Genomic DNA, 23,889 nt, shown 5'->3' with positions numbered 1-23,889 from the left:
AATGCGAACAGCATTATGAGGGGGTTGTCCGATGCTCTAACCCATTACAAAAGCTTGTTCATGTTCACGTAATAACTGTGGCGCATACCCATTTCAGGCATAAATAGCATAGCGAATGCTGGCATGCTATCCAAAAATTTTTATTATTAATGCCGTAGTAATATTCGTAGTGGATATCAAGTAAGTGTGCTTGCAGCAGCTACCCAATGAGTGTTTAGAAAAAGCTCTGAAAGATTGCTCGCCTAGCATTGGCTGTGACTGTGCTGCACCTTCCGCGCAGGCTTGGTGTTTTTCTAACTAAGCCTATGGAGGCTGAGTTAGGAATCGGGCTAGTTGGTTTTCAATCAACCTGAATTGTCCTTCATAAATCAAAATACATCTCAGACGGCAAAGAAGCACACACGTGCAGCGCTGCTCATTTCTCCCTATTTCTCTTTCTCTCACCAAGTATGAGCTCACAGAGATGTATACGTGCAAAAACTACTGAACACCGTTACGCCGCATGTGAAAATATTTTATTGAACTTATAATTCATCTCGCCAGCTACTATATGTGACCGCTGTTTATGCGATTGGCAGCTAGCCTACTCAATTACATTTTCAAGGAGATGCTTTCCGGCTTCGTGACGCCATATAACAAGCAGACAATTTTGTGGCACACAAAAAATGTTAAATGCAGAAGAACCATTGTAAAACAGTATGCCGTATCGAAAATAATTTATTCTCTTATATTTTACATGGTCGTGCAGGGCTGGTCATTAAGCGATGGGTCATTTTCACGTCATTTATTGGCTCGCATAACAAGCTGGTGCAGTGTGCATGAAAAAGACCATTTACACCAATATTCCCTCTAGGTTCCCCTCAAGCTCAGTGCAGCTTTTTGCCTGGTCTCCACCATATTTTGTTGCGCAATAAACTCAATTGAACTCAATATACAGCTAACAACCATGTTGAAAGGAAGCAATGAAGATTAGCTTAATGTTATATTTGCCCACATTCTGTTCTTTCAAAAAAATTTTGTCTACATCATTTGTGTTGGTGTATTTACGAAGGTGCCTGGAAGCCCGATAAAAAATTTTTGATACAAATATAATGAATGTAAACAATGTACTACGTCCCTAACACCACAAATGATACATTTTTAAAGAAAATGGTTCAGAAGTTGATAATAGCTTAATAACAGTAGTACTACAATAGCAATATTATGAATAATTGCACATTCAAGGTATACTAATCAGACTAACAGCAAATGAGTCAAATTATAATACACGCATGCCTGAATATCTGCAAGAAAGTGTAATACTTATAAAAAAATATAACAGTAATCATTCCTTGAAAAAAACATCATTGATTCCTCCATCACAGGAATCGACATATAACACTAAAGTAAAACGCTCCTTTACAGGGGTAATCAAATGTTTACTGTACATTGATAAAGGAGGGTTTGCCTAATGTATGTTTCGGTGCTCCGCAGCTATAGCCCCATTCAATGCAGGTGTATCCTCGTTGACGCTTGGTACATCTCCATGCCAAAGACTAATATTCATGATAAATTTATTAAACTTTTGTGGTAGCTGTAGATGTTAACTGCCAAAGCATTATCTGCTAACGAGGCATGATAGCAATATGAGCGTCGCATATTTGTCGGGGAAATTGGGCAAAGGGAGCCATTCCTCAGCCTGTTAAAGTGTGATTGAACTTCATGGTATCTAAGAATGCATTGTGTCATATCTTTGTATGCAAATTTATATTGAAGTGTGAGCACGTCGATAAAGTTCTTTTTCCTGATACGTGTGTGTGTGTGTGTGTGCACGTATGTGTGTGCGTGAGAGAGAGAGAGAGAGAAAGAGTTGGTATGCCACTGTATAAAGGTGTTTGCATTTACATCTTGACCTTGTTCACACAAAACTACTGGCAAGTCTGCTGTTGGCCATGTACAGACGCAAGTGACTTGTACTTTTCCAAGGTGGCTTAAGACAAGAAACCTGCAAAAAAACAGTTAGAACAGGAACCGATGAAAACAGTCAAAACACAGAATCAGATATCAGCACCAGGCAATGCAGAACGGTTACAACAGACATTCAGTTACTACATACCCATTGGTGGCATAATGCCGACCTCCTTATTTGTTCTATTGGTTGAACTTTGCTTACTATGGATTCTGGTAACTGTAAGCTTGTGGCATACTGCTGAAACTTATCACATGCCCAGGTCTCTGCAAGATGCAAGACCTTTCTCAATTTGTCTGTACTTCCTTTACGTTTCTGACAGACTATGGCAGGGGTACGCAACAGATCTGTGGACTCTATCTTTCTGCCACTGTCCCAGAATAGCGCCGAAGCCAAACAATGAGACCATCCACAGAAACTATCACTGGATTCTCCGGATCGCACTCTGACAGAACTGAGCTTTTATAATTGTTCAAAACCTTTCTGTTTGATTGAGGTCCATACTCACCCACGTTCCCCATTTAGAAGAGTGTTCATGGCATGGGCTATTTCCCGCATGTTCGGGACAAACTTCATCTTGTCATTTGCCATTCCCATAAACCTTCTCAGCTCCTGATTGTTTGAAGGGGGTCTCATGTCAATAATAGCCTGCACTTTTGAAGGGCCAACCTGAATTCGTTTATTATCAACGCTGTGTCCCAAGAACTTCACCTTTTGTACGTTGAATTCACACTTATCGCAGTTCAATGTGACACCATGTTACTGTAGTGTTTCCGAGACGGGCCCTGAACTCTGCTTGCGTCCCGCCACAGATCAGGATGTCATCCATATTACACACAACGCCTTTCCAAGTACCCAGAAACTGTGGCATCTTCCTTTGGAAGAACTCAGGCATAGAAGTGATTCCAAAAGATAGTCCTTTTAACAGGTACCTGCCAATTGGCATTAAGAACGGGGTAAAAATTTGATACTCCTTCGGCAAATCAAGCTGGCAGAATCCTCAATTGGTGTCGAAATTGGAAAACTAATGAGCTCCGACAAGCTGCGCTAGCCCAAGCTCACTCACAGGTAGAGGCTTCAACTCTCGCCTTACATACTTGTCTAGCTCTGTCAGATCCACGCGTATAAGCACACCTTCATTTCTCATGTGTTAGGTTCTTGATCTTAAATACTGCCACTGAGAAATCGTTTCAGTGGTAGAATAAATGAAACTGCGTGGAGTAAAAAAAAAATCCTTTGTTATTATGAATTATGAAAAGTAAATGAAAAAAGAAAGTTGCATACAAGAAGGAAAAGAAAAAGGGTCACTGCATAAACAGATTGTCCAAGAGTCCAGATTAATTAAGCTAAGTAAGTTGGCGTACGAAAAACTACAAAGAAAAGTTGCCCTAACAGTTTGACAGAGGTCATGATGTCATTATGCGATGAAGCGTCGGTGATGTCGGGTTCGATAGATCGGTAAAGACCTAGAGGAGGACAGGCTCTTGCAGGAGACAGGGTCACTGTGTCACTCGCCAAGTGCACACTGGAAACCACTGCCACAGCAACGTGACACAACAGGTGTCGTCCTTGCGGGATGACGAGGCCATCATGAGGTCTACTCACTTGAGTCTGGAACCCAACAGCCTTGACACTGCCACAAACAGCCTGGCGTGCACGTCTTCCTTCGGGAGCTCCAAGAATAAGCCCCTTCGTTTTCCTCCTTGCGTTGCTATGACCGACGCATTTTTTTACCTGACATTTTTTTTCCTGTTCCGATGAACTTCATGTGGTTTTGCTTTCAAGTGTTTCACTGACCTAGGAAACACTTCACTCTTGTCCAACAGTTGTGTCAGTAATGTCTACTACTCAGTACACCATTAGGCTTCTGCACAATGACCATTCTAGAACACCGCTGTGTTGGCTCCTGAATTGCCTCAAAGGCTCTAAGCTTCACTATCTCTTTTAGTTTTACCTTGGCTTTCAACATTACCGGTATAAGAAACTTTCTAGGAGTGGTCAACGCTACCGGTGACATCTTTCCTAAGCTTGATCTTGTGCACGAGCTTGATTTTACCAAGACCGGTAAAGAGTTCCGGAAACTCACCCTCAGGGTAGACATCTTCGTTTTTCTGACAGAAGAATTGATCAAGGCGTTTCACAATGCCTAGTTTTTGCTAGTTGCCCTTCACAGGAGATGCGTTCATGACTAAAAAGTCAAGGTTCTAGTTAAACTAGAAGTAATAAAGAATAATCTTTAGGGAGTACAAGGTGGCTATAAAGATATAAAAACAGCTCATTGTCTTGAGTACCCAGGTCAACAGTCTGTTAGGCATCGCATTTTGCATTAGGAGTTTACAAAAGCCCCAAGCCCAAAACAGACACAATTCTCAAGATTTCATAATAAAAAAAAAATCATTTTAAAAAGCACCTTTTTACCAAAAGGTTGAACTTTGATTTTTACATTTAAAATGCATTTTTCTCAAGATGATATTTTGGGCAACTTTTTGAAATTGGAAATTTTTTTTATACTTCTGAGGGCCAGATTATGAAAAAAAATTTTCCATTTCCCTGACATGTCAAGAAAGAAATTCTCTTCTTTAAAGTATATAATTTACATAATTGTTTCCAACTTAAAGAAAACAATTAGTATGGACTGAACAATTTGTGTCTTCTCACATTACTACAACTTTTCTTGCTCTTCTGAATGTTCTACGCAAAATTTCTTGATACTTATTTGCATTGTACAACTATTGTAGAGCAATATGAGCCATTATTGGCTCATAATTAAAAAGCTTAGTGGCAGGAAAAGTTTCTTCAGAGATTGTTATATCTTAAACATACATAGTCATGGTACAATAGAAAGCTATGCAAATTGTTATTAAGTGGTTACATATTTGAAATCAGCATAAAAAGTTATGTAAGGAGCAAAAATTTCATTGGACTATTCTACAGATAAAAAAAGCTTGAGTTGAATCTCCACTGGAAAGAAAGCGCCAGTAGACAACTCACTTTTTATGTCAACGTTTTTGTATGAAGACGGTGCACGTGGTCTACAAGGTGGTATTTTTGCGAAAAAGATGCATTGCAGTGGCCACAGGAGAATGGACGCTCTCCCGTGTGGGTGCGTATGTGCCTAATGAGATTCGTCTTCTTTGAAAACGATGCACTGCAGTGGTCACAGGAAAATGGACGCTTTCCAGTGTGTGTGAGCATGTGGCCAATGAGGGTACCTTGCTGTGAGAACGATGCACCGCATTGGTCACAGGAAAAGGGACGCTCTCCTGTATGTGTGCGAAGGTGCCTTGTGAGGTCAATGTCCCGAAAAAACGCAGCTGGGCACAGGTGGCCCTGAAAAAGGCGCTCGCCCGTGTGTCTACAAAGGTGTCTTTTCATGCTGGTCTTCTTCCTGGTCACATAGCTGCACAGACGACACGAATGCAGTCTGCCATGTATGGACACGAGTGAATAGTACACCTCACGGGACACCAAAGACAAGGAATCTGCAAAACAACAGAGATAAGGGGAAGGCAATGAAAACCTTACGCCCATTGTCTGCAACTACACAAGAGCACTAGGCAAAGAAGAAAGATTACTTGTCGATGAAATACACAATCACCTTGGCATAAGCGAGCGCCATGTTACTAGAGCAATAACCATGCTACACATAGTTACAAACAGTTTCTCTCTCTGTTTGTAAATACTATTTCTTAACTCATAAAAACACCTCCCGTGAATGTGCACGAATAGAATATCAATGTAAATGTGGCACTATACCAAAATGACAAAGTTTATTCGTAATACCGAATAGATTAGGCCCAGTGAGACATTTATTACACTTTTTTCCCATAAAAATATCTATAAAATACTGCACAGCAACTGAAGAACTTCATAATTGAACGCATACAGCATAAGAAATAAAATATGAGAAAGTTAATACGAAACATACTCTAAAAATATATTTAAAACAACGGAAACAAATCATTCGGAAAGGATAAAAATTATATCACAGTTTGGTAGTTAGAAATGCTGGCACATTTATGAGAAATGCCCAAAAATACATTCTGCGTACTCGCACTGTTTACACATTTCCCATTATTAGCTATAAGCTAGTACTTCAGTGATCGCATAATGATTGAATACAACACAAGTAACCTATGCAATGTTTCAGACACTCACTCGAAGAGACATATGAGCACAAATTCTGCATTATCGCGTAACTGTGTAAAAATCTTGTTAGCTCGGATTTTACGTGACTGGACGAAACATCTGTATTGACCAATTGTTAAACATAATAAGAAAAAAACCCCTAATACTTCTAACATAAACACATTTTATGTGTTTATATAAATGTGTTTATGAATCTGCAAATCTTCTACTTATTTCACAAAAGATAAGAGAAAAAGTCACAAGTTTCATAATCCTGCAACTTTGTTCACAATGCGGCCAAGCTACAAGACCCCCATCTTTCGTTACCGCACAAAAATGGTTGTTTTTCATATGTCTCCGGAAGAACCGTTTTTGCCAGTTTGAAAAGCACTCCAGCACACCAGGCTTTGCACAATGAAATGCTCTTTCCAAAAATATATGTTGTAGAGTAACAAAAATATTTTTGAATGAATAAAAATGTGAAGAGTGGAATTTATGATTGCCAGACAATAAACAGTGCAATAAAAACACTATAGTAAATGCAAAAATTTTTAGGACAGAGAAAATTTAGAATATACATTTTGTAGATAAATGACCCAGGAATAGTGTAAAAAATAATAAATGTTGTACAAAATGTTCCTTTTCACATAGATGAAGAAAATCAAAACCGAGGTGCTGCTCCATTGCTTATGTCATGCAGTGAAGCATTGCATAGTGTTTCGCGAGACACAAGTGTACTCACACTCTTTTCTGAGTAAATTTTTGTTGTCTTGTGATAAGAGTCTTCAGGTGTTCTAATATAGATGGCTACCCGTGGTGTGAATAATTCCTCTATAACTGAAGTGTTCAATGAACTTCTCCATTTCATCTAGTGTCACCTCTTTTCGTGGGCCACCTCACTCTTCATAGGTTGGCGATCACATATATGCATCCAAGCATATTTTCTTTTCATTTTTGCACATATCGTAATAAAAAAAAAGGATATTATCGCGTTCAGTTCTAAAAGGTTTCGCACTCCTCTGTAGTCAGACCCAAGATGTGCTCCGGGAGCCTTCTTGTAGTTAGAAGAAGCTCTGCAGTTAGCACCAGCACCCTGCGCTTCAGCGAAGTGTGGACCACGCACGTAACCAGAGTAGCTATGAGATTGTGCACAAAGGTCAGAAGCTATACACAGTTGTGGTGGGGGAGGCAACTTGAGGATGTATACAAAAGAAACCCATGAACAGCTGCGGATGTCTGCGGCAACACATCATCGCCAGAAAACTCGAAGCTGAGTTGCTGTCATCTGCGAACTCTAAGCTCGTCCTCACTCAATTCAGGTGGGGTAACAAGAAAGTTTTGACAAGTGCATGAGTTCTGCAGTCCTGGTGCGCTCCCATGAGGGCGTGACGACGGCGTCATAGCAGTGACTAGTGACACTAGATGCAACCCTGCAGTATGTCTGATATAACAAAGCAAGGAAAACTAAAGTTGCTGTAAACGGTCATAGAAGGCCACTTCGACACTTTAAACACGCAGCGGACCTTTGCAAATATTTCTTGTACAACATGTTTTCTCCGACTCCTAGAAAGAGCTCTCTATTGTATATCTGGCATATTATTATGACAATTATTACAGTTCAATATTGTCAAATTGCAAAGCTGACACTTTCATTTTATATTCGGCTTTTAAAGGTTCTTTTCATTACAGAACTTTGATTTTACTGCACCATAATTACAAGGGGCATGCACTTCTGTCAAGTTTGCCGGCCTAATGTATTTTGTAAACGATACACACACATTGGCTTGCGCAAAGATCGGTCAAAAACCACTATGTTGCCAAAACGGGCGAATTGAAATTGATTATGAAAGTTGAGTGCCTGAACTAACTACTAGAAAGTGCTGGTGCAGGAGAAACAAATTTAACATGCCAAAATAGATTATCCAAAGGCGTCGATCACCGGTGATGAATTTGAATAGGCATGGTAACGAAAGAGTTAATAGGCCTGGAAGGTGTTCTGCACTAAACTTTTACCTACAGCCAATGCCATTACCTGCACTACGTGCACAGTTTTTTTCTCAGGCGAAATGGCTGGCCTTTCGTGCTCAGCACTCCCCAATCACCGCACGAGTTAACTGGGTTGAGGCCAATTATGACAGAATTAACAAGATATTCATGCAATGCAATGACACAGATTCTGGCCTCAACCAACAAACATGTTCGAATAAGGAAGCGTTTACTCCACACTGAATGAAGACAATGACTAGTACACTTATAAGACTGTCCTCATTCACCAAAGCGGTAAAACAGCCTTGCATATATTACAAAACAGTGCAATCAACTCAATGCAGTACTTGCATTTTAAGCATCACTGAGAGAAAGGAAAAAAAAATACAAATTATCAAATCAGGAATGGTGCAATGTTTGATAATAGAAGAGAATGAGAAAAATTTAAGCGAGTTTAAATGGTTGTTGCTCAGTAAGCGGAACTGCGAAACTAAAAGTTTATTTGTTTATGTCAAACATTTTGTTGACTAGAACACGTAATACACACACGCACAAAAGTTTTAGAGGGAAAAATGTATAATAAAGTAACTACAGGTTGCTGATATACGCTTACATTCTTCAGTGTAAAATCAAAATGAGACTACGAAGTGTTGCCCTTACTTAGATGCAAATTTGTGTCTTGGCACATGTGGATGTGTAAAGAAGTGCATGAATAAATGGCTAACATCCACCAGTGCTTTGTAAGACAGGCAATACCACTTCACGCTCACGATACATAAACATTGAAAAGAAATTCTATTCCTACAGGCACTACCTCACCCTCGCAACTTCTTTCTTAAAGCACATGAGCAATATGTCAGCACGAAGGGTCAGGCCGATCTGTATTTCAAGCTTATCTGCTATACATGCTGTCATTCCCGCTCACCCAGTCAAAAGCACACAAATCAAGTGAAACCGGATGATTGCACCCAATAGTCATGTGAGACATGATAGTACAGGCATGCTTCTGCATAGCAAAGCAATTCACGGCCGATTTTTCTTCTAATGTGACCAATCGAGAGCTTCTGTCAACATGTCACGTCAACAAACCGCTGGCGTGAAAAATTGCGCTTAAAAGATGAGAAATTCGTGGGTTAATTGCTTTACAAAGCTTCTAAAGTTCTTTCTGTGCAGAATAAAACTTCACGAATGTTCACTTTGCTGGCCTCTGAAATACACAATGAACGAAAAAAGGAGACCCCTAAGGGCTCGATTGTCTTTCATTGTTAGGCTTGACATTATTTACTACAGCCAAGAAAATACTAATTATGATGTAAATGTAAAGAAAGTAATGTGGCTGAAAAGAACTTATTGCAGGCAGGGATTAAACCTGAAACCTGCTAATAACACGTCCGGTACTCTACCACCTGAGCTACTCCAGCGGTGTTCCCACCAACCACATTATGGAGTATATAGGCCCTTTTAAAACAACAATCGTCGGTTACAGCATAAGAATAAATGTAAGCTCCACCAACAGTGGTCACCGTCCCCTCCAAGCAAAGTTTGCACATACTATGTCTTACCGAATTGCAATCGTTTATGTTTGCGACGTCAGGCAGATTTCACAGATTTCAGTCAAATCACTTGCCCATACAGGCTCGTGTTTCTTTCATCAGCTTACGGTAGAAAAATTTTACTTTTCTGCAAATTTCATCAAAAGTTTAGAATTCACTGCTCTGTGAAACGTAACGTTCTAACAAAAAAACGACGAACATTTATGATATGCATAGTACTTTAATTACCAGCAAAAATGTGCTTACGGTTAGAGCGAAAAACGCCACTCATTGCTCTGTTGCACAGATGAATGACAAGCGTGCTGCAGTACTGGAAGCGGAGCGCATATTTATTCTTAGGCTGTAACCGACTATAGAGGTGTTGTTCAGATGGATTGATATGTGGGGTTTAACGTCCCAAAAAGAAGTGTTGTTCAGCGCCACTGTTTTTTTTGTGCATGTTAGCATCACGACATATGAGCCCTTTTTTTGAGCTGGCAGCTGATAAATAATCCCAGCACGCATATACACATTTGTAGAGTTCAGGTCGGCTTCTTCTCACATTTTATCATATCGTGCCGAAGCCTTCTTTACGTACATTTTACAGCAATATCAGCAAATAAGAAACACAGAAACAAGTTCATCATTGTTGCAGGCATTTTGAAAAATCTTTTCTAAAACATCTTTTTAAATTTATCGAGGTGGTAACAAAACCTACAGAACAAAAGAAACTTGCATCGTTCAACATTTTGCTGCATTTTTTTGCCACCATTTTGGCGATTATCTACAGGTTTTGGATAAGGTTGCGTCAAAGAAAAAGAAACTAGCCCCCAAAGGTTCCCTTCTTTCCCCTTGTTCTACTTGAGTGCTTATCTACCCAAGCACATGCAGTCAATGATACTCACATGGCGCATAAAATATGGATATCAAATAAAAAAGCAGAATTTTCCTGTGCAGGCGCAAATGTGTTTTCAGGCTCCCTTTGCACAAAATAAGCTACATTGAAGTGGACACAGGAAAAGAAATGCTCTCTTGTGAGGGCACAACATTTATAGGGCTTTTATTAGCTTCACCAGTTATGATGGGAAAAAAATACAGAACCACTTTTGTGTATCTTGAGTTCTCTATTGTGCCTCACTACAATAAAGAAATGTTCCACATTGTTAAACAATAGCAAATACTGCACCAGTACACAAAGACGGTGATAGGGTACATGTAGCAATATATTTAACATCACTCTCCAGTAACATACTTCAGCACATCATTTATTCATGCATTGTAACGCATTTTCCCATAATTTTTTTCATCCATTTCAACATGGTTCTCATGCAGGGTTTTTATGTACGACCCAACCAAGTGCATACATGACAGAGCTACATGTTTTGACAATGTAAAAGTTAATGCCATTTTTTTAGGAAGGCATTTGGTGTAGTGTTGCATAATTTTATTATTTTCAACTTATTATTCCTGGGAGGTTTAGACTCCTACAATGGCTGAAGAACTATCTGACGGACCACCAGCTATGTGTCATCATAAATGATACGGCCTCGTCATCTGGACATGTGCAATATGCTGTTTCCGAGGGCTCTGTGGTTGGTCCGTTACCATGTTTACTTTTTTAAGTGATTGTTCATATGCCCCTACATCTACTACAACACTCTATCCTGATAGCTGTGTATTACATCATCTCTTGAAATGTGTTTATTTCACTGCTCTATTACAGACTAACCTTGAGGCAGTTTCGTTCACGTGCGATAACCTGCACATCAACTTAAACGTAGGAGTGTTTCAATGTTAAGCTTACCAACAGTAAAAACTCAACAGAGAGTGTGCATGTCCCGAGATCAAAATTATATTTATACTAATCATGTGAAATACCTTGACACTATATTTTTGTCACATTGATAACATTGCTGTCAAGACTCCCAAGTAGCTACACTTTGACGAAATTTCAAAAATGCATCAATGAATTGGAGGGAACCTTGCATCGAAGATTAAGCTGATTTTAGAATAAACTTGTGAAGCACAGAAAAAACGTCATTCTTTACAGAGGTAAAGAAAGACGTTTCGTCCATGGCTCCTCGCTGTCATGCTGCACACAATATTATCAAAGATGTGTCAGCTGAAAGAAAGGCAGGCAACCATTTGAGAACTGGCATTAGCAAGCTTCATATTACTGCTTCAATTGCCCTTTGTGGAAGCAGAGGGACTGTTTTATTGAACTAGCGAATAAAAAACATGCTGCCTTTCGCGAAGGTCAAAATATGCTCGCTAGACATTGCCATAAAATAACAATTTGTTATATTGAGAATATGATTACAACAAAGCTTGCTTTAAACATACCTAACAGAACATATCAAATGTACAGTAAACCACAGCATCAAGTGATAAACTTGCTGGAAAGACAATGTGGCACATTCCGCAGAGGCCTGACCTCAATTTCACATCTGTCTGATTTTCTTGTTAATCCTGTATGTAAGGTGCAACCACATGCAGGTGCATGGGAGGAATGCATTTTCAGGTAACCTACATTTAAGACAAGTCAAACCTCTGTCTCCATGGTACAGCTGTAAAATCACGCAAAAGCACTTAAAACTTTTAATTAAAATCAGAGTTAGTATTAAGCTATACGCTGTAAAAAATTCAACTGCTAAATCATGTAAAAACCGCTTCATGAACCTCGGATATCACTTGAATCACAAAAAAGTAAACAAAAACCCTCCCTCTTTTTCTGACTACGAATGCTCTGGCAATTAAGGGTATTTTTTTTTTTAAGTCCTTTAAGGGCCTTTATGGTCAAGGGTTTATATTTTTAGGGGTCTCTTTAGAGTCTCAATGACTACGAGACACATCGATATTCATGTTGTCTTTCCCAGAAAAGGATACGTAGTAGTGAACACAGGAAAAAGGACACACTGCAGTGTGAACGAGCCTGTGACACATGAGGTACTCTTTCGTGTGCGAAAGATGTGTCACAGTACACACAGGCAAAGAGACGCTCTCCAGTTGTGGCTGCGCACATAAGCAACGAGCTTTAATTTATAAGTGAATGCTGATGTACACAAGTGGCAGTTGAACGGGTGCTCTCCTGTATGATGTAAAGGTATCTGAATTTTCATCTTGACCTTGGGCACACTAAGAACTGGTCTTGGTCACGCGAAGAACTGGTGGCAAGATTGCTGTTGGCCATGCACAGATGCAAGTGACTTGTACTTCTCCAAGGTGGCTTAAGACAAGGAACCTGCAAAGAAACAAGTAGAACAGGAACCAATGGAAACTGTCACCACACGGAATCAGATTTTAACAACAGGTAATGCAGAATGGTTACAGTAAAACCTTGTTACAATGGATCCGCTTACAACAGACATTCGGTTACTACATACCGATTGGTGGCATAATGCCAACCTACTTATTTGTCCTATTGGTTAAACTTTGTTTACTGTGGATTCTGGTAACTAAGTTTGTGGCAGACTCCTGAAACTTATCACATGCCCAGGTCTCTGCAAGACCTTTCTCAATTTGTGTGTACTTCCTTTACATTTCTGACAGACTACGGGAGGCACACGCAACAGATCTGGAGACCCCATCTTTCTGCCACTGTCCCAGAACAGCACCGAAGCCAAACGATGAGACCATCCACAGAAACTATCACTGGATTCTCCGGCTCGCACTCTGACAGAACTGCGATTTTATAATTGCTTAAAACGTTTCTGTTTGATTGAGGTTCATACTCACTCGTGTTCTCCATTTAGAAGAGTGTTCAGGGGATGGGCTATTTTCGGCATGTTCGGGACAAACTTCATCTTGTAATTTGCCATTCCCATAAACCTTCTCAGCTCCCGATTGTTTGAAGGGGGTCTGATGTCAATAATAGCTTGCACTTTTCAAGGGCCAGCCTGAATTCGTTTATTATCAACAGTGTGCCCCAAGAACTTCACCCTTTGTACATTGAATTCACACTTCTCGCAGTTCATTGTGACACCATGTTTCTGTAATGTTTCCGAGACAGGCACTGAACTCTGCTTGTGTCCCGCCACAGATCAGGATGTCATCTATATCACACACAACGCCTTTCCAAGTACCCAGAAACTGTGGCATCTTCCTTGGGAAGAACTCAGGCACAGAAATGATTCCAAAAGATAGTCCTTTTAACAGGTACCTGCCAATTGGCATTACGAACGGGGTAAACATTTGATACTCCTTCGGCAACTCAAACTGGCAGAATCCTCAATTGGTGTCGAAATTGGAAAACTAATGAGCTCCGACAAGTTGCGCTAGCCCATGCTCACTCACAGACAGAGGCTTCAACTCCCGCCTTACATACTTGTCTAGCTCTGTCAGATCCACGCATATACGTACACCTTCATTTGTCAGGTGTTAGGTTCTTAATCTTAAACACTGCCACTGAGAAATCGTTTCAGTGGTAGAATAAATGAAACCGTGTGGTGCAAAAATAATCCTTTGTTATTATGCATTATGAAAAGTAAATGAAATAAGAAAGTAGCAGACAAGAAAGAAAAGAAAAACGATCACTACACAAACAGATTGTCCAAGAGTCCAGATTAATTAAGCTAAGTGAGTTGGCATACGGAGAACTACAAAGAAAAGTTCCCCTCCCAATTTGACAGAGGTCATGATGTCATGCTGCGGTAAAGCATCAGTGATGTTGAGATCGATAGATCGGCAAAGACCTTGAGGAGGGCAGGCGCTTGTAGGAGACAGGGTCGCGGTGTCACTCGCCAAGTGCACACTGGAAACCACTGCCACAGCAACGTGGCACAACAGGTGTCGTCCTTGTGGGATGACGAGGTCCTCACCAGGTCTACGGGCTCAGGTTCGGAACCCCAGCAGCCTTGACACTGCCCCAAGCAGCTCGGCACGTACGTCTTCCCTTGGGAGTTCCAAGAACAAGCCCCTTCTTCTTTCTCTTTCTCCTTGCTTTGCCATATCCGACACATTTTCTTTAACTGGTCTTCCTTTTTTTCCCATTCGGATAAACTTCATGTGGTTTAAGTTTCATAAGTTTCACTGACATAAGGAACACATCACTCTAGTTCAAATGTGGTGTCTATGAAGTCCACTACTCATCACACCATTAGGCTTCTGCACAGTGACCATTCTAGAAGACTGCTGAGTTGGCTTCTCAACTGCCTTAATGACTTCAACTCCTCAGCACACGTACGAAGTGCCGCACATGGGAAACACATAGGCAGAAATGGCCGACGCGCCATGCCGACGCACGTAGGGGGCGGCCATTTTGGATTTGCCGATGGCAATAGATTGACCGTAATTTTTTTTGTTCGTACTCGATTCTAACGCGCATGCAATTTATAAACTCGCTTAACCGGAAAAAAGGTGCGCGTTAGATTCGAGTAATTACGGTATGCGTGGAGAGAGGGACAAAAGACGCTTTACCCCTTTGCTCGCGCAGCCGTCGTTGGTGTGTGTATGCGTGCATGCTTCTGTGCGTGTGTAGGTGCCTGCCCAGGAAAGTGCGCGTCGTGGCTTCATCCCATTGGCGTACACACTAGAGGTGCTTGGGGCCCTGACCTGCTGACGTCACACAGTCCAGCTGTGCTCTGCTTTCAGCCATCGCCGAGAAGCCATGCTGCCTTTTCCACCATGGCTACTGCGCGAGGCCAGCAGACAGCAGCTATATGCTGCCGGCCAATGCCAGGGCGCCTCGCAGCCAATTCCGGTTCAGCCTCCCTGCTCCCTGGAGAGGCCCGGCCTCCCAGCGAGGTTCCCCTGTCTTCGTTGAAAACTTCGGGGCCTCCGAATCACCACTGAAGCGGCATTTGTAGGACACGCTTATTAATCACCAAGAGCAGCCACGAGCTATCAGAAAGCCCCCTTCTGTTCCTCTGACCTCGCACTCGAGCAACGGATCCAGCGAATAGTACCACGCTCTTCCGCCCCTCGTGCGGTAGACGCTATCCTGCCTTAGCACGACGTACACTAGCCTTATGTCCTTGTGCTCCCTTTTACAAATATTTTTATAGTGTCATGTGTTTACTTTGTTATTAATTTTTCTTCCTTATCATCATTTTTTAACAACAGTTTAAGGGCTGGACTGAAGTTAGCTGTTGCTCATAGCAGTATCATTTTAACTGCATAGGTGACATCGGGCTGCCTCTGCAGACAGGTAAAGCGGAAATTTAGGAGAGGAGAATGTGAGAATTGAGGCCAGCCTGCCGCCTTTGCACAAACATTTCAACCTCTTTCTCTGTTCTCATGTCCTGACATGACTCTCCCCTCCTCCCAGGTCTGCTACGCTGGGAGAGCTAGGAGTGGCGTTTAACCGCTCTCACCCGGTAGCGGATGTCGACTGTGGAGTCGTGCACAAATTTTTTCAGAGAGAGATCTCTCCGGGACGACTGAGTGTAAGCACGCATTTATTTGCCGTCTGTAGGCTCCTTTTGTTTGGGGCTCGTTCCGACTTCGCTAACGGCACCTTGCACCCGCAGTAAACGCTTGTCTTTTGTCACCCTTTCCGAACGCTAGGCCGAAGAGCAGTGCGGTGTCACAGTGCGTGGCCAGGTTGCGCCGACCCGTATCTCTCTAAAGCCAACGCGAGCGCCTTTGCCCTTGCTCAAGCAACCAAGCCTTTGTCCCGGTGTCTCCAAGAATAACTTTTACAACGGAGACGTGCTTGTTGCACCCCTGTGTAGTACTTCTCGCCCGTGGCATGGATAAGCCTATTTGCTTTCCCGCCGCGCCTTTGCAATGGGATGACGATAGTTATAGCGCGAGAACAAAACGGTCGTGTCCTTCGTGTCCTTCTTGTCTCGGTGTCGACGTTTTGTTCTCGCGCTATAACTATCATCATGCCATAACAACCAGCCCAAGCTGCCACACTTCTAAATTTGCAATGGGCTCTGTACTGCGTTTTGGTGTTGCCGCAGACAACAAAGTGTTGAAACCTTGAGCAGTATCGTGTTCTCCACCACGACGACGGTTAACGCGTGCCCTGCGGCTGGCTAAGACTGGACCAACGCTATTGGCCGTAATCCTTCGGGATATGTATGCACTACAATGTTTGTATCTTAAACATAGTCGTGGTACAAAACAAGGCTATGCAAATTACTATAAACCAAATAAATATTTGAAATCAGCATAAAAAATTATGTAATGAGCGAAAATTTCATTGGACTGTTCAACAGATTAAAAAAGATAGTGAGTTGAATCTCCCCTTGAAGGAAAGCGCCTGTAGACAACTCACTTTTTATGTCAACTTTCTTGTATGATAACGGTGCACGTGGTTTACAAGGTGGTCTCTTTGCGAAAAGGATGCATTGCAGTGACCACAGGGGAATGGACGCTCTCCTGTGTGGCAACGCTTGTGCCTAATGAGGTTCGCCTTCTTTGAAAACGACGCACTGCAGTGGTCACAGGAAAATGGACGCTCCCCAGTGTGTGTGAGCATGTGACCCCTGAGGCCACCTTGCTGTGAGAACGATGCACCGCATTGGTTACAGGAAAAGGGTCGCTCTCCTGTGTGCGTGCGAAGGTGCCTTGTGAGGTCACTGTCCCGAAAAAATGCAGCTGGGCACAGGTGGCACTGGAAGGGGCGCTCGCCTGTGTGTCTGTGAATGTGCTTTTTCATGTTTCCTTTGTCCTTCGTCACATAGCTGCACTGACGACATGAATGCAGTCTGCCATGTATGGACACGAATGAATGGTACGCCTCACGGGATGCTGAAGACAAGGAACCTGCAAAAGCACAGAGACAAGAGGAAGGCAATGAAAACCATGGACAAGCATTCTCTGCAACTGCACTACGGCATGAGGAAATGAAGAAAGATTTTTGCACTTGTAGATGAAGTAGACAATCATCTTTGCATATGCGAGCTACATGCGACTGGAGCAATAACCGTGCTACAATGACATGGTTACAAGCACTTTCTGTCTCTATATAAATAATATGTCTAATACATGCAAAAACCTCCAGTGAATGCACAGGAATGCAATTTCAATCTTATTTTGATACTATACCCCAATGACAAAGTTTATTTGTAATATGCTAATAGATTATGCACCCAGCCCAGTAAACATTTATTGTATTTTCTTTTCTTTTCCCATAAAAATATCCATAAAATACTGCACAGCAATCAAAGAACTTCCTAATTCAATGCATCAAACATAAGAAATAAAATATGAGTGTACAAGGTTTATATGAAACAAACTTCAAAAAATATGAAAGAAGGGAAAACAAATCATTCAGAAGGGATAGAAATGGCTTCACAGTTTTGGTTGTTAGAAGTGCTGCTGGCACATTTATGTGGAATGCACAATAAATAGGTTCTGCATACTCGAACAGTTTACATACTTCCCATAACTGTCTCTAAACTAGTACATTAGTGACCGCATAATGATTGTATATGACATAAGCAAGCTATGAAATGTTTCAGACACTTAACCGAAGAGACATATCAGCACAAATTCTTGTTTATCAGTCAACCGTGTAAAAATTCCGTTATCTCCGACAAAACATCTGTGTTGACCAAATGCAAACTCCCAATAATATGAAAAAAAAAGCCTAATACTTCTAACATATACACATTCTTTTTCTTCATAAATTTGTAGACCCTCTACTCATTTCGCAAAAAATAGGAGAAAGAGTCGCAAGTTTTTTAATCCTGTAACTTTGTTCACAATGTGGCCAAGCTCAACGACCCCCCATCTTTAATAAGCCTGAAAGGTGTTCTGCACCATACCCATACCTACAGCCACTGTAATTACTTATACCAAGTGCACACGTCTTTTCTGGAGGTAAAATGGCTGGCACTTCGCGTTCAGCACTCTACAATTACCAAAAAAGTTACCCGACTTGAGACCAAATATGACCAAATTACAAGAGCTTCGTGCCTTAGAACAACACAGATTCAGGCCTTGAACAACTAACATGTTCGAATTATCAAGCTTTTACTGTACACTGAATGCAGACAATGACTATTACACTTATAATTATGACTGTCCTTATATATCAGGATGGTCACACTTCCTTGGATATGTTAGAAAACAGTGCAATCAACTCAGTTCACTGCTTCTATTTAAAGCATCGCTGAGAGAAAAGGCAAAAAAACATATGAATGATCAAATCAGGAATGGTGCGATGTTTGATGATAGATGAGAATGAGAAAGGTTTAAGCAAATATAAATGATTGTAGCTCAGTGAGTGAAACTGTAAAAAAATTAGTTTATGTGTCCATATCAAACATTTTGTTGACAGGAAAACACAATACACACAAACACATGCATAAATGTTTGAGAGAGAAAAATGCATTATAATGTAACACCTAGTTCCCACTGTATGCTTACATTCAACAGTGTAAAATCAAAGTGTCACTATTAAGTGTTGCCCTTATTAAGATGCAAATTTCTTTCTCTCGGCACATGCGGATGTGTAAATAAGTGCATGAATAAATGCCTAACATCAACCAGTGCTTTCAAAGACAGGCAATACTGCTTTACGCTCACGATACATAAACACTGCAATAAAATCAGTCATACACTTCTTTAAATATCAACTGACAAAACAATGCAAGGAACTCAATAGTCGGTTTCATTTGTTTCAATAATTCCTTCTTTGGAGCAGTCCACAGACATTGCCACGTCAATACCACAATCTCATGTTCACAGAATATTAAGCAGCAGCACAATCGCGAAATGGTAAATGACTTCCAGGAGGACACTGATGCGATGCCTTGCTGGCAATATCCAATGGATGAAACTTCGTTTCTTCATAAATGAATGGACACATCTGCAAAAGCACACAGACAACTGTTAAAGCCAGCACAAACAACACAATACATTCAATATCAGCTAGGCTTCATGAAACTTTTTTAGTATTGTAATTTGGTGACTACTTCTTCAGTACTTATTTGATTAGCTACCTATTTTTTGAAAAGACAACCTCTATACATAGTGCAATACAAATTTGAGCACTTGAATTGGAAGGTAAATGTCATATTGAACTAGAGCTGCGGTGCGTTGCAGGTGCATACAAGATATGGAAGATTTAAATGTGCTGCAAACCAAACCAATGAGCTATGAGTCCATTGCCTTATCATAGCACAAATTGTGGGTAGAATATAATAAACAGAGGCCTTGTTTGTGGTTAAACAATGATCAGTGCATTATATGTTGATGCCAGAAAATCAAACGTGTAGAGAGTTACTTTTAAACATTGTGGGGCATTTAGAATGTGTCTTACTAGAGTCGTAGTGATAATGAAGTGCTGCACTTTGAAAAAAACACACATGTGAGACTTCAGCCAGTGAGTAAATGCAATTTCATGCACTATATTTTCGTACAACACTGTGCCTCTTTACTACAGAAACATGAAATGAGTATTCAGTGTCGTTACTGGTGTTTTTTGCACGCTGAAAGAAGGAATGATCAGCCGAAATGTTGAAAAACAAATATCAGTGAAGTTTAAAAGACAAGCAGGGTTGCAGAGGATCCAAAGAGAGACAGGCCAGATAGTGTTGAGTGCTGAAATATAAAAGTTGAGCGACAAAAAATATAAAGGCAATCTATGACATTCCACTGGTTTTTCTTAGTATTCAGGTTTAATGGAGTAAAGGCAACAAAGTGAATAGAGCACAAAGATAGAGTAAAATGTATATGCATTGGTGTGATCAATGACTATGGCCAAACGTAATGTGACTTTAAAAGGGCGTAAAATCCTGACTGTAAAACCTGCACACCTAAAAATAATAAAATCGCATTGATGCAATAAATGGTGCAATGTCTGTCTTTCTTGCCCATTCTTGATCCCTGTGTGAACATGAACGGCAAACATGTCCTATCAAGATACATTTACTATGAGCACAGATACCAAGAATGTTTTCATAAAAAACAGTGATCATTTGAACACCTTGATAGAAATTATTTGCTATCTTAATGCTTACTATCAACTAAGCTTTCATGTAATGGCAGTGGGCATGTGGTCAGCAGTGATGGTAGAATACATAATTAAAAAGAAGGAAGGCATATAGAACCACAGTAAAACATGGGCTACTAAAGAACGATGTGGCTACTCATTAAGTGGCCTCGTGGTTTTAGGTACTAAAAAGTTGATAGCATGAAAATACAAGCGTTACTTATCCTCAGCTACAAGGGTAAGGCTGACACTAGTGTCTCAAGAACACGCACTAAAGTGGCTGCTGCTTAAGAATGGCCCCATGAAACAGGAAGCTGTCAGATAACATAAAAAGTGATAGATGAAGTGGGATGTGTCTTCTATAACTATTGGCAAAGTGGGGGTTTACACTGTATCTATATTTGTATACATTCAATCAGAACATGCCAGACACGCTGGTCCTTAAAACTTTTCACAACACTATACAGGTGTCATATTGGGCACGAAACCTATGTTAAGAGTAGATAAGATTCGAACAAAAAAATTGCATTAATTTGTAGCCTAGGGCAATGAAATTTTTGCGGTATACACAGATTTTTATGCCAATTAAAGATACGTAAGAAGTTGTACAATATGTTTCACAATATTTATTTTAAGCCATGACAATGTGTAAATTTCAGCTTTTTTTGAACACACATTTTCTGCTAATAAACTTTTATGGTTATGAGCCATTAATGGCTCATATTGCTTTACCTTAGCTGTAGAATTCAAATAATTATCAAGAAAGTGCGTATAAAAATTTTACTGAACAAAAAAATTGTAATGTGAGAATTGGTAGAATCCTCAGTTCATTCTAAATTACTTAAGGTTCAAAGAAAAGAAGTATACAATCAAAGGTTCCTTTTATTTTTTTGTTATATACAATATTAAGCAGATCTAACAGACAATCATGCCAGGAAGAGTGGAGGAAGTATTATATGAAATAATCGTAATATAGGTGTGAGAAAAAGAGGTGTACGAAAAGGAAACTTGCCGTGGAAAGGAACCAAACCTGCCGCCTTCAAATGAAGTGTCCGATGCTCTACCAAATGAGCTACAACGGCGGCCATCCCCCCATTCACTTCATTTGGTATATATGTGAATTAAATGTGCCCATTAATTGTGCCCATTAAATGTGCCACACTCGCTGTTAGTAGTCACGGCGGCGAGTGTGGCACACTGTTTATCAGCCTGTTCGGCATCACGTCGCACACGAACTTGATACGAGATGGCAGCTGACCAATAATCCCTCATATACTACCAGAAGGCACCCAGTCTGCGAGAATGATACGCTCACCATGAATGTTTGTAATAATTCTACAGGCAATATGAAGTTTTAAAGCAGGTACTTGTGTCCTTCACATGTTACAAAATACGTAGGCCAAGTTTCATCCTAGTCGGGCTGTCAGAAGTGCCAGAAACATGATTTCGAAACTCAAGTAATTGTCCAAAAATAGGTTTGAGAAAAATTCATTTTGAAGGTGTAAGTGAAAGGTCATCTATGTGGGAAAAATATTATTTTAATAGGATGCTTTACATCATGAGGGCTTGGCAATCATTGTTATTTTGAGCATGCAGCTTTAGTTAACTCCTCATCCAAATGTAATGGCAAACAGCTAGGTAACAACTTTCAGGTACTGTAGACAATGAGCCCTTCTTAGTTTTCTAGAATCCCCCTTGGGCTCTTTCAAAATGATTTCAACCTACTTTGAGCTTAATTATAATTTTGAGTTATTTTTGTATAGAAAGTAGAGAAGCTAAATTCAAGAAAGCAAATAACAGAAATATGTGACTTTGGAAAAAACTTCAGTTTTCCGCCTCTCATTTCCCCTTAACCTATGTAATATAACATTTTCAAAGAGGAAAATGGCAACCAGGCATCACACAACACGAATTTCGCACCGGGTGAGACACTGAACACTTTGCACCCATAATGAAAGACTAGGCACTAATTCTTCATCGTCGTAAGCCACAGCACAAGAAAAGTATACAAAAGTTTGCTGTCGCGTTCCAATATGCATTATGCCTTACATTTGTGTAATGGGTACCTGGCTAAACCTCATAATAGCAACTTGTGGTACATTGGGTGCTTACCTACCTCCTGACCCTAACGTTGGCATAGTGGGTGCCCTGCATGTGTACCTGTATTAGTTGCCCCAAGAAACTAACATGCTATAACTAAGTTTGTTCTATTAACTATTCCAAATTAAACAAGAAGTATTTTGAAGAAACACTGAAAAAAAAAAATTCACCTAACACTCGGCTAATCCGCGGCATTGAGTAAGAGCCATGAAAAGAGGTGAAGAAGAAGAAGAAAAGTCTACAACAGGCTCTGACAACAGCGACTGACGTTTGCCTGCTTTGAGGGTTTGGCCAAGAATTCAATAGTTGTGATTGATTTTATTTTTTTTTTTTTCGTTAGCGTTTTTATAGTGTCCTTATTGATTAGCGAGTGTATTTTCAGATAGTACGACCAGGCAGATGCCGTTTTCCTTACCTGGACCAGGGGCTTTCCTCTGGTCTGCTTCTCTTCCTTCGCAGGAATTGCCAGTGGACTTGTTTTTACGCAATGGCATCTCATCCGTTCCTGTGGCATTGGTCCCAAGCAACGATGGTATCATACGGATGAAGAATCCAAAAATGATTCAGACGGAGTTGAGAGCTGCTACAACTCACTACCAAAGCATCAGAGAGGTCAGGCAGTTCGGCAAGGGTTGCATTCTTTGCTTCTCGTCTGACCAGCTCTGTGTTCGAGACCTACTAAAATGCTCGGTATTCGCTACCAACCCGGTGAGCGCATTCATTCCCCCTCACCTAGCTTGTGTCAAAGGCCTCGTTCGGGGTGTCGATGTCAACTTGACCCCTACTGAGATATTAGATATGTTTTCAGAAGCAGGTGTGATAGCTATCTATAGATGTAGTCGAGTTGTGGACAAGAACAAGCTCCCAACGGAGTTCGTGATTGCTACATTTGCCGGGTCGAATCGCCCAACCGAAATTAAAGTGTGGTCTTTAATATACAGAGTGGAGCCACTATCACCTCGTCCCCTACAGTGTATTAAGTGTTGGCATTATGGGCACACAGTGAAAGGGTGCAGGTCAGTACCTAGATGCAGAATTTGTTGTGAGACGCACAACTCAAACGACTGTAAAATTAATGAAGAAAAGTGCTGTCTTTGCCATGAAGCGCACTGCACTGATAACCCAAACTGCTCAGCCAAGGCACGTAAAATCCAAATACTTGAAATTGTAGACAGAAGGCGATGCTCCCGAAAGGATGCCATTGCTGAAATCCAAGCCCGAACTCAAGGATTTGCCGGAACAGCTGCCCGCCATAACATAGCAGTGGAAGCATCCTTTTCCCTATCAATTGCGGACATGATCGAGAA

General features: G+C 40.8%; 1 protein-coding gene across 3 annotated transcripts in view; it reads right to left on the bottom strand.

Annotated features, from left to right (window-relative positions):
- Positions 1 to 699: 699 nt before the first annotated feature.
- LOC142772205 (uncharacterized) overlaps positions 700 to 23,889 on the bottom strand; it is a 75,464-nt gene continuing 52,274 nt past the window's right edge. Inside the window, exons 3-4 of one of the 3 annotated variants that reach the window (XM_075874389.1) lie at positions 16,817 to 17,307; positions 700 to 1,984 (exon numbers count right to left, since the gene is read on the bottom strand). In XM_075874389.1, coding sequence (XP_075730504.1) covers positions 16,820 to 17,307 — 488 coding nt within the window. In that variant the 3' untranslated portion in view covers positions 700 to 1,984; positions 16,817 to 16,819. The other 2 variants (XR_012886312.1, XM_075874388.1) reach the window with 2 other exon arrangements.

This window comes from Rhipicephalus microplus, chromosome 9 (genome assembly GCF_043290135.1).
Source record: "Rhipicephalus microplus isolate Deutch F79 chromosome 9, USDA_Rmic, whole genome shotgun sequence".
Classification (NCBI taxonomy): Eukaryota; Metazoa; Arthropoda; class Arachnida; order Ixodida; family Ixodidae; genus Rhipicephalus; species Rhipicephalus microplus.
Note: the sequence above shows the minus strand (reverse complement) of the source record. Positions and strands in the feature narration are given on the sequence as shown.